The sequence below is a fragment of the Mesoplodon mirus genome (genome assembly GCF_964341445.2).
Source record: "Mesoplodon mirus genome assembly, chromosome: 6".
Lineage (NCBI taxonomy): Eukaryota > Metazoa > Chordata > Mammalia > Artiodactyla > Ziphiidae > Mesoplodon > Mesoplodon mirus.
The window spans coordinates 98,200,848-98,213,157 of NC_138982.1; the positions used below are offsets into that span (position 1 = coordinate 98,200,848).

At 40.4% G+C, this 12,310-nt stretch overlaps 2 protein-coding genes across 5 annotated transcripts in view; one reads left to right on the plus strand and one right to left on the minus strand.

Annotated features, from left to right (window-relative positions):
• RPL24 (ribosomal protein L24) overlaps positions 1-12,310 on the plus strand; it is a gene marked incomplete at its 5' end in the record, with an annotated part of 144,625 nt that overhangs the window by 102,942 nt on the left and 29,373 nt on the right. The gene's annotated exons all lie outside the window — the stretch shown is intronic.
• The window catches only part of CEP97 (centrosomal protein 97), a 31,167-nt gene that overhangs the window by 11,648 nt on the left and 7,209 nt on the right, over positions 1-12,310 (minus strand). The window contains exons 6-7 of the mRNA XM_082625306.1: positions 11,863-12,029; positions 3,368-3,532 (exon numbers count right to left, since the gene is read on the minus strand). Of these exons, the coding sequence (XP_082481432.1) occupies positions 3,368-3,532; positions 11,863-12,029 (332 nt within the window). The remainder of the gene's footprint in view (positions 1-3,367; positions 3,533-11,862; positions 12,030-12,310) is intronic.

The following is a 12,310-nucleotide window of genomic DNA, read 5'->3' on the forward strand; positions in this document are numbered from 1 at the left end:
CGCACAAAAATTAACTCAAAATGGCTTAAAGACTTAAACATAAGACAAGACACCATAAAACTCCTAGAAGAAAGCATAAGCAAAACATTCTCCGACATAAATCATACCAATATTTTCTTAGGTCAGTCTCCCAAGGCAATAGAAATAAAAACAAAAATTAAAAAATGGGGGGCTTCTCTGGTGGCACAGTGGTTAAGAATCTGCCTGCCAATGCAAGGGACATGGGTTCGAGCCCTGGCCCAGGAAGATCCCACATGCCACGGAGCAACTAAGCCCATGCACCACAACTACTGAGCCTGAGCTCTAGAGCCCGCAAGCCACAACTACTGAGTCCATGTGCCACATCTACTGAAGACTGTGCGCCTAGAGCCCATGCTCCGCAACAAGAGAAGCCACGACAATGAGAAGCCCATGTACAGCAACGAAGAGTAGCCCCCGCTCACCACAACTAGAGAAAGCCTGCTCACAGCAACAAATACCCAACACAGCCAAAAATTTTTAAATTAATTAATTAATTAATTTTTAAAGCCATAAGAAAAAAAAAAGGACCTAATCAAACCTACAAGCTTTTGCACAGCAAAGGAAACCATAAAAACAAACAAACAAACAAAAAAACAGCAACAACAAAAGAAAAGACAACCTACAGACTGGGAGAAAATATTTGCAAATGATGCGGCTGACAAGTGCTTAATCTCCAAAATATACAAACAGTTCATACAACTCAACAACAAAAAACCCAACCCAACTGAAAAATGGGCAGAAGACCTTAACAGACATTTCTCCAAAGAAGACATACAGATGGACAGTAGGCATATGAAAAGATGCTCAATATCACTAATTACTGGAGAAATGCAAATCAAACCTACATTGAGGTACCACCTCATGTGGGTCAGAATGGCCATCATCAAAAGTCTACAAATAACAGGGACTTCCCTGGTGGTCCACTGGTTAAGAATCCACCTTCCGGGCCTCCCTGGTGGCGCAGTGATTGAGAGTCCGCCTGCCGATGCAGGGGATACGGGTTCGTGCCCCGGTCTGGGAGGATCCCATATGCCGCGGAGCGGCTGGGCCCGTGAGCCATGGCCGCTAGGCCTGTGCGTCCGGAGCCTGTGCTCCGCAATGGGAGAGGCCACAACAGTGAGAGGCCCGCATACAGCAAAAAAAAAAAAAAAAAAAAAAAAAAAAAAAAAAAAAAAAAGAATCCACCTTCCAATGCAGGGGATAGGGGTTCAATCCTTGGTCGGGGAACTAAGATCCCACATGCCACGGGGCAACTAAGCCCATGCAGCACAACTACTGGGCCCTCGCACTCTAGAGCCTGCGTGCCACAACTAGAGAGAAGCCCAAGCACTGCAACTAGAGAAGCCCACACACCACAACAAAGATCCTGCGTGCCGCAACTAAGACCCGATGCAGCCAAATGATGAAATTTTAAATAATAATAAAACTAAATTAAAAATTTTTTTTAATTTTTTTAAAAGTCTACAATTGACAAATGCTGGAGAGGGTATGGAGAAAAGGGAACCCTCCTACACTGTTGGTGGGAATGTAAATTGGTGCAGCCACTATGGAAAACAGTATGGAAGTTCCTCAGAAAACTAAAAATAGAATTACCATATGATCCAGCAATCCCACTCCTGAGCATATACCCAGACAAAACTATAATTCAAAAAGACACATGTACCCCTTGTTTATAGCAGCACTATTTACAATAGCCAAAACATGGAAACAACCTGAATGTCCATCAACAGATGAATGGATAAAGAAGATGGGGTACATATGCACAATGGAATACTACTCACCCATAAAAAAGAATGAAATAATGCCATTTGCAGCAACATGGATGCAACCAGAGATTATCATACTGAAGTATGTCAGAAAGAGAAAGACAAATACATATGATATCACTTGTATGTGGAATCTAAAATGAGACACAAAAGAACCTATCTACAAAACAGAAACAGACTCACAGACATAGAGAACAGATTTGTGGTTGCCAAGGGGGAGGAGGGGAGGGAGAGGGATGGACTGGGAGTTCTGGGTTGGTAGATGCAAACTATTACATTTAGAATGGATAAACAACAAGGTCCTACTGTACAGCACAGGGAACTACATCCAATCTCCTGGGATAAACCATAATGGAAAAGAATATAAGAAAAGAATGTCTATATGTGTATAACTGAGTCACTGGGCTGTACAGCAGAGATTGACAGAACACTGTAAATCAACTCTACTTCAATAAAATAATTTTTTTAAAAAAGCAGAAAGTATATACCTTTAATAACTCCCAAATTACAAAGTCTCATTTAAAAGCACTAGAGGGGGCTTCCCTGGTGGCGCAGTGGTTGAGAGTCCGCCTGCCGATGCAGGGGACACAGGTTCGTGCCCCGGTCGGTGAGGATCCCACATGCCGCCGAGCAGCTAGGCCCGTGAGCCATGGCCGCTGAGCCTGCATGTCCAGAGCCTGTGCTCCACAACAGGAGAGGCCACAACAGTGAGAGGCCCGCGTATGGCAAAAAAAAAAAAAAAAAGCACTGGACAGAAAAGGTTAAGAAACTTTTTTTTAAATCACATATGCATATACACACACAAGCCTTCAAAGGCAGGATCTCTGATAAAAGTGACTACTAAATGCTTCTATCTATACTTTTTTTTTTGGCTGCTCTGCATGGCTTGTGGGATCTTAGCTCCCCAACCAGGGACTGAACCTGGGCCCTCCCCAGTGAAAGTGTGTAGTCTTAAACACTGGACCGCCAGGCAATTCCCAAACTATACTTCTTTTCTTTTCTTTTCTTTTTTTTAATTTTTATTTATGTTTGGCTGAGTGTGGTCTTCGTTGCCGCATGCGGGCTTTCTCTAGTTGCAGCGAGTGGGGGCTACTCTTCGTTGCAGTGCGCACGCTTCTCGTTGTAGTGGCTTCTCTTGCTGCAGCGCACGGGCTTATTTGCTCTGCGGCATGTGGGATCTTCTTGGACCAGGAATCGAACCCACATCCCCTGCATTGGCAGGCGGATTCTTAACCACTGCGCCACCAGGGAAGACTCCAAGCTATACTTCTTAATGTTAGCATTTTAAAACCCATATGAAACACCCACATTAAGGGACAAATGCAGTTTTTTAAAATCCCACTCTCCCATGCTGCTTGGCTCTCCCCAGTGAAGAAATGATTAGCAATGCAGTTGCTGGGGAGCAAACTGGACTGCACTGCAAGGTTCAGTTCCCCTACAGAACTGCTGCAGTGATCAGTGGCCCAAGTGCCCAGAAATGTGGGCCGCAGCACTCGCCTCTGTCCTACTAACCCTGCAGGAAAGAGTCAGAGGTATTTTCACTTGTGAATTCATCAGCCGCTACAGATAAATGGGCTCACCTCTGCTTGCTCAGAATCTTCTCTAGTTTGGCATCCTCTGCAGTTTGAAGACCCAGCGTAGAAGTGAGAGGACAGACTGTAGCCAGATACTGGACAAGCTGGATGTGCTGGCCAGGCCGATATGCTCTCCCCTTGCCTTGACTATACAGCCATTCAGCTTTTAAACTGGAATTGAGGGACATAAAGAAGAAGGGATGGCACTAGGGTAGACAAGATACATTTTTAAGCAATAATGATTCTTCCTTCTTAATTCACCTTTATAGCATCATTGGATATTTTTCATAAATAAAATTCACTCAAGTTAAAAAGAAAATCTATCCTTCTGATTCATTCTCCTTACTATTACAATGTTTTAAACCTTTTTTCTTGCTTAGGAGTACTTCCAAAGATTTTTACTAATATTTTTAATCTATTTAAAATAAATATCTTGCAAATATTTTCAAATTATTTTCAAAGAAGCAATGAATAGCCCCTCCATTCACTATCAAACTGAAGTACCTAAATACATAAATTGTGTTTAAATCCATTAGTTCATAATGATAGTTTTTTTTTTTAAGCTAATTGGTCACAGCTGAAGGATGCTAGTGAACTACCAACTCATTATTTTTAAAAACTGGTAAATAAAGGAGACAAATTAAATATTATTAATTCTACCTTTCCTATATGAACTATACCAATGACCAAATAGTTACTTCATAGAAGCATTATAGCTAATAAAAAAATTAATGATAGAATTAAAATTTCACCATTTTGCAACTCTCAATGAATTAATGGATTTAGGCACTGATCATTAATAGCTACTCCTAACACAAGAGACAACCAGACACCATGTGCCTCTCAATAGAACCCACAAAGTCGTCCTTCCCCCAACAAAAATCTGATCAAACCTCCACATCCAACTACCAATTTACGGGAAATACAGAAGGAGAGGAGTATGTCAAAGCACACGGAGACATAGCAATTGGCAAAATAAGCACAGTGGGAAACTCTACAGAACAAATAATCTGATTTCTTCAACAACCAAAAAAAGAAAAAAGAAAGCAAAGAAAATAAGAAGAGGAGGAACCCATGGAGAGATTTGAAAGCATCATCTTGGACCTCCAGCCAAGTAGAGCCTTCAAACAACTCCTGCCCCGTGTGATCTCACCACAAGATCCCAAGTGAAAACTACCCAATCAGCACAGCCAACCCATGGAGCATGCAATGATAATACGTTTTTAAAACACTGAAAAAGAGAGCAGGAGAGAAATTTTTTTTAATATATCAACCAATTACAATGTATGGCCTTATTTCAATCCTGTTTCCAAAAATCCATTACAAAACTGTATTTATGAGGACTACTGGAAATGTAAGCCCTTAACTAATACCTGGTGTTATTATGGAATTATTGTTAAATTTTTTGATAAGTAATAACAGTATTATAGTTATTTCTTTAAGAGTCCTTATCTTTCAGAGATGTAATTATATATAATCTGAGACTTGTTTCAAAATAATACAGGAAAAGGGGGTGTGGGTGAAGGTATAGATGAACAAAGTTGGCCACGAATTGAAAACTGCTGAAGTTGGGTGACAGATTCAGGGGAGGTCACTACACTACTGTTTACTTTTGCAATATGTTTGAATTTCTTTTTTTTTTTATTAGTTTCTGCTTTATAACAAAGTGAATCAGTCATACATATACATCTGTTCCCACATCCCTTCCCTCATGCATCTCCCTCCCTCCCACCCTCCCCATCCCACCCCTCCAGGCGGTCACAAACCACCGAGGTGATCTCCCTGTGCTCTGCGGCTGCTTCCCACTATCTATCTACCTTACGTTTGGTACTGTATATATGTCCATGCCTCTCTTTCGCTTTGTCACAGCTTACCCTTCCCCCTCCCCATATCCTCAAGTCCATTCTCAAGTAGGTCTGTGTCTTTATTCCCGTTTTACCCCTAGGTTCTTCATGACATTTTTTTTTTTAATTCCGTATATATGTGTTAGCATACGGTATTTGTCTTTCTCTTTCTGACTTACTTCACTCTGTATGACAGACTCTAGGTCTATCCACCTCATTACAAATAGCTCAGTTTCGTTTCTTTTTATGGCTGAGTAATATTCCATTGTATATATGTGCCACATCTTCTTTATCCATTCATCCGATGATGGACACTTAGGTTGTTTCCAGATCCGGGCTATTGTGAATAGAGCTGCAATGAACATTTTGGTACATGTCTCTTTTTGAATTATGGTTTTCTCAGGGTATATGCCTAGTAGTGGGATTGCTGGGTCATATGGTAGTTCTATTTGTAGTTTTTTAAGGAACCTCCATACCGTTCTCCATAGTGGCTGTACCAATTCACATTCCCACCAGCAGTGCAAGAGTGTTCCCTTTTCTCCACACCCTCTCCAGCATTTATTGTTTCTAGATTTCTTGATGATGGCCATTCTGACTGGTGTGAGATGATATCTCATTGTAGTTTTGATTTGCATTTCTCTAATGATTAATGATGTTGAGCATTCTTTCATGCGTTTGTTGGCAGTCTGTATATCTTCTGTGGAGAAATGCCTATTTAAGTCTTCTGCCCATTTTTGGATTGGGTTGTTTGTTTTTTTGCTATTGAGCTGCATGAGCTGTTTATAAATTTTGGAGATTAATCCTTTGTCAGTTGCTTCATTTGCAAATATTTTCTCCCATTCTGAGGGTTGTCTTTTCGTCTTGTTTATGGTTTCCTTTGCTGTGCAAAAGCTTTGAAGTTTCATTAGGTCCCATTTGTTTATCTTTGTTTTTATTTCCATTTCTCTAGGAGGTGGGTCCAAAAGGATCTTCCTGTGATTTATGTCATAGAGTGTTCTACCTATGTTTTCCCCTAAGAGTTTGATAGTTTCTGGCCTTACATTTAAGTCTTTAATCCATTTTGAGCTTATTTTTGGGTATGGTGTTAGGGAATGATCTAATCTCAAACTTTTACATGTCCCTGTCCAGTTTTCCCAGCACCACTTATTGAAGAGGCTGTCCTTTCTCCACTGTACATTCCTGCCTCCTTTATCAAAGATAAGTTGGCCATATGTGCGTGGGTTTATCTCTGGGCTTTCTATCGTGATCCACTGATCTATCTTTCTGTTTTTATGCCAGTACCAGACTGTCTTAATTACTGTAGCTTTGTAGTATAGTCTGAAGTCAGGGAGCCTGATTCCTCCAGCTCCGTTTTTCGTTCTCAAGATTGCTTTGGCTATTCGGGGCCTTTTGTTTTTCCAAACAAATTTTGAAATTTTTTGTTCTAGTTCTGTGAAAAATGCCAGTGGTAGTTTGATAGGGATTGCATTGAATCTGTAGATTGCTTTGGGTAGTAGAGTCATTTTCACAATATTGATTCTTCCAATCCAGGAGCATGGTATATCTCTCCATCTGTTTGTATCATCTTTAATTTCTTTCATCAGTGTCTTATAATTTTCTGCATACAGGTCTTTTGTCTCCTTAGGTAGGTTTATTCCTAGATATTTTATTCTTTTTGTTGCGATGGTAAATGGGAGTGTTTTCTTGATTTCATTTTCAGATTTTTCATCATTAGTGTACAGGAATGCCAGAGATTTCTGTACATTAATTTTGTATCCTGCTACTTTACCAAATTCATTGATTAGCTCTAGTAGTTTTTCGGTAGCATCTTTAGGATTCTCTTGAATTTCTTTTTAATTAACATGATTTTGCCTCAATTTTATCATTCTTAAATCTGCCCATCAACTTGAAGTTAAAGTTGCATCATTTTGGCGTACTTTATTTCTCTGTACACCATTTAACCCAGCATTGCAAATAGTTTGAAAATCACTTCCAATCCACAACCATTTTCTTCAACCTTCACATTAAGGTATCCACATTATGCAAAAAAATGTATAGTCCAAAACTGTGAAGCCACCCAAGATGTATTATAGACTGAAAAGAAACTGGTCCTTTTTTTTTTTTTTTTTTTTTTTTTTTTTGCGGTATGCAGGCCTCTCACTGTTGTGGCCTCCCCCGTTGCGGAGCACAGGCTCCGGACGCGCAGGCCCAGCGGCCTTGGCTCACGGGCCCAGCCGCTCCGCGGCATATGGGATCCTCCCAGACCGGGGCACGAACCCGTATCCCCTGCATCGGCAGGCGGACTCTCAACCACTGCGCCACCAGGGAGGCCCAGAAACTGGTCCTTTTGACAGCTGGTTAAATAGTGCAGAAGAGTCTTGGTGCAGTAAAATGAATTTAGTTTTCTATGATGTGTCGGTGTCACAAGAAAGGAGAAACTGTTTTCTAACAATGAGATATAAAGTATGCCAAGCTGATTAACTGAAGTCAGGTAACAATAAAAATTTTAATACACTTAATAGAAATAATTAGAAGTATTTCTTCCATAGACACATTCCTGTGGATTAAATAAAGCTCACTCAGGATCTTCATGAACTCTACTCTAAGTTTCCATAAGTTCTCCTGCCAAGCAAATGGCTTGTTGAAAGGCTGTCCCTAAAAAAGGTCCATAATAGAGGACAATCCCCAACTCTAATAATAGCTAGCAAGCGACACTTCCAGGTTACAGATGATTTGTAGTTTGGGAGGAAAGAAAAACGAAAGTAAAAGGATACAGGAGGCTCAGGTATTCCACAGTTTAAGTGTGTGAGGTGAACCACGAACTGTGGAGTATCAACTACTGTAAGATCTGTTTTTCTGCCTTTGCTTCACATTCATCAATAAACACACAATTACACAAGTTTATTAATCCATACAATATTTTCTTAGGTAAAAAAAATCTCTCTGCCCATTCAAAGACAAAATAAAAATTAATTCAGCTCTAACATATTAATTTCAAATCACTGGAATATGACTTTTCTCTTGAAATTAAAGGAAAAGTCTACATTATATAACAGGGATAGCAACTACTGAGAGAATTTAAAACTGTTCTTTCACCTAATTTAAAAAAAAAAGGAATAATGGATGAAATGATATCTGGTATTTGCTTTTAAAATATCCTAACCAAAAAAAAAGTACGGGAGAGATGAAACAAGACTGGCAAAATACTGATAACTGTTGAAGCCACATGGTGGGTATTTAGGTGTTCATTATGTTACTCTACTTCTGTATATATTTTAAACATCCTTTCAAAAAAAGAAACATCTCCAAAATTCTGCTCCCTAAGTTCTGATCTGTAAACAACAGAGGTGTAGCTTGGTACTAGGTCCTATAAACAGTAAAACAGAGATTGAAAACAAATTCAGAAAGAACTCCAAATACTGAGGTGTTACACAAAGGTCCTTCCCCAGGTGTGCTTCTCTCTAAGAAAGCCCTCAGCCAAAGCACCACAGCGGTGGGTGACTGCTCAAGTTACTTTTTTGGGTGACACACACACTCAAGATCTGGCTACCCAAGGTCATCAGGGAACTTGGGACACTTTTCATCATGGAGAAAAAATTTAACTTGGTTGTTCTTAGCAAATAACAGGCTGGGTAGATACAAAACCTAGAAATTCCTTCCTGCCTATCCTTCAGGGCAATTCCAAGGTTGACCAGGAAAATGTTGGAACACTGCTCGGGCTACCTACTGATTTTTCAGTCAATAGCTCTCCCTTAGAATAATTCCTCCCTTCAAGACAAAATACTTCCAGAGTTGTTTTAAAACATGGGAGCACTGTTTACAGACTACACAGTTATCTCAGACATCAACTGCAGCAGCATTTTCCGCAACAACCTAGGTTCTTTGGTTTGAATAGAACTCTATTTACCCACTTTTCTAGGCACTGACATTTGGGTTGTTTCCCAAATGTCCCCACATAGCTCCCAAATGTTTGGAGCTATTATGAATAAGGCTGCTACGAACATGCTTATATACATGTTTTTTGGTAGACATAAGCACCTATTTCTCTACGGTATATAGCAGAAACCAAACTGCTGGGTCATAGTGTATTTATAAGTCCAACTTCAGTAAATACTGCCAGTTTTTCAAAATGGCTGCACCATTTACACTCCTAGAACAGTGTATGAGAGTTCCAATTGTTCTACACACTCATCAATACTTAGCATTGTCCGTCCTTTTTTTTTAAAATAAATTTAATTAATTTTTGGCTGCATTGGGTCTTCGCTGCTGCACGCGGGCTTTCTCTAGTTGCAGTGAGCAGGGGCAACTCTTTGTTGTGGTGTGCAGGCTTCTCATTGTGGTGGCTTCTCTTGTTGCAGAGCACAGGCTCTAGGCATGTGGGCTTCAGTAGTTGTGGCTCGCGGGCTCTAGAGCGCAGGCTCAGTAGTTGTGGCACACGGGCTTAGTTGCTCCGCGGCATGTGGGATCTTCCCGGACCAGGGCTCGAACCCGTGTCCCCTGCATTGGCAGGCAGATTCTTAACCACTGCGCCACTAGGGAAGCCCCGTCCTTTTAATTTTAGCTACTCTGGTGGGAGCTGGTTGATTTGAAGCCTCCATAATAAATGAGGAAAAAAATAATCTTTCTGAATTATCAAAAAAATCAACATAGTGCTGATCTCTAGTGGGGTGGGGAGTTATGATGAGAGTGGGGCAAAGGAGATCTCTGGAGTGCTGGTTTTGTTCTAGTCTTATTTTCAGTGATGATTATATGGGTATTTTTAAATAGTACATTTGAACTACTTCTGAATTATATGATACTGTGCAATTTTTTTTAATGTGGGGTGGGGAAAGAATCTGTCTGAGAAAGTGTTGCTGTTATGCTACACTCCCACCTCTTCCTTCCTCCCATACTTTAGTGTAGAATAACCCCACAGAGAGAGAGAGAGGCTACCCAAGTAAAAGTTCACTCTTCCCTACCTCCTGAAGAATCTGAAATTAAACAACTACAAAACATTATAGAGAAAGTTCCAAAAAAATACAAATTCACCTTAAAGTCACTTGGATTAAAACCATTTCCACAGTATAGAAACATAGCCTTTGCATTATTATTCATCTATTCAACAGATATTTTCTGCTTTTTAACACTAGCTTTAGTTTCTACAAAACTCTTCAATCCCCAGTCCCTATCCTTAAGTAATAATGACAATTATCACTTATTAAGCATCTACTGTCTGACCAGTATTAGGCTATATCCTTTATCTTTATTTCTCATAGCATCCTTGAAAGCTAGGTAGTTTTAGCCACATTTTACAGATGAGAAAACTAAGGCTCAGAGAAGTTATGGAACTTGTCCAGGCCACATTGCTAATGGGCGGCAGGGAAAGATGCAAAGCTTTCTCTTGTCTCTCCTGACCAGGTCTCATTCTCTTCCCAGGTCTCTCTTTATACCAAACCCTTACCTCTGCCCATCTCACCATGCTGCTGCCATATATGAAAATGTTGCCAGTCCTACTCCCACAGAGAAATCTGATAACATCTTTCTTTCTATTAAAGGAAGATCCAGAGAAGATAATCCAAGTAAACCCATATTCCAGCTTTAGAATTACCCAAAATTTGAAATAAAATAAGGTGTCTGAATACACAGCAACACTCACTGCAGGAAAAAGGAAGAGCCACACTTTTTTGCAGGCAAACCAGAGCTGACATACGTCCCACACCCTACACCAGCACCACCACTATGTAGCTCCTGGTTGCCATTCCTCACTGCCCCACACCCTGTACAGCAACTAGATGAAAGAGAGGGAGAAAGAAAAGGAAAACCCTGTCAGTAATCTACCATTCCTTCTCCCATCGGGAAACCCCTCAAGTCACTATCAACCTGTAGAACAGAAGGACAAAAACAGCAAGGAAGAATGTATGTGTTGAGTCCATGAATGCAGGTGTGTATGCAGTGAAAGGAAGAAGAGAAATGAGGCAGAGAGAAGAGAATTATTTCATCTTGATTCTCACTATCCTCTCTAAATCCACCCCTTCTTGTCCACAATCTAGTTCCTTACCTCCCCTAAAGCTCTGATTCTACTGATCATGTGCCAGCGTCCAGAAGACCCCATCATACAGGGGTCCCAGCTCCAAGCTGCAGAAACCATCAAAGATCTAGAGAAGGGGGAGTTCCCACTTCTGCTGTTTCACAGGTAGAAGGTGAGGACCAATCAGCATGTCTGCTACCAGTTCCAAATTGGAACTCTGCATGCATTTTCCCAAGGTCACTGTTATAAAGAGTAGTTGTGTACTAAGGTATTATTAATACTGCCTTTACAATATGCTGGATAGAAGCTTTTGTGGAATTGACCTGAAATCCTACACAGCATCGATAACACGGTTTCTATGTAGAAATGCTCCAAGCCCCAAACAATCGATTAACAAAAGGATTTTTAGAAATCAATTTGTTGTATGTTGGGCAAGAAGTTAAACTCACTAGCCCCAACCTCTAAGGTTGACATTTATTTCTTATCCTTTTTTAGAAAGGATAAAAAATCCTAAATGAACAGCACAGAGTCTGCTATATGATGGTACAAATGATCTTAATTTCTAAATGCACCTTTCAAGAAATATTCAGTTTATTAATCTGTAGTAAGCTAGAAATGGGCTTTTCAGTTAACTTCCATGATAAATGTGATGTTAAAGAGGTCACGTTCACCTTTCCTTCTGCGAAATCACATATCCATCTAGGACTCTGAGGTTTAAGCACCAGCTGACGATGTATGGCCGATAGTCGAACCCTGGTATGGAAGGTGTTGCCATCACACAAGGATTGTTCATGATCGACAACTGTTCCAATTCGGTTAAGGATGCCAGAAAAGAGATCTGGAACAAAGGACATCTTTGTTGAATGAAATGGACCACTCAGTGTCAAGCGCAGGGCTTCCACTGATTACACATCTTTGGCAGTTTGAGAATGTAACAATTTCCCTCTTGTTTTGAAAAGTGACAAGTAACACTCATATTATCCACTGACTTCCAAAATTCCAACAATATGGCCATCTGTACTTGCTGCACAAAGTCCCCTAGAAAGCACTGCTTCCTAGCAAAGAGAACCCTATTTTGAAAATATAACAGCAGCCAGAAGAAGGTACAGTGTGCCTTAT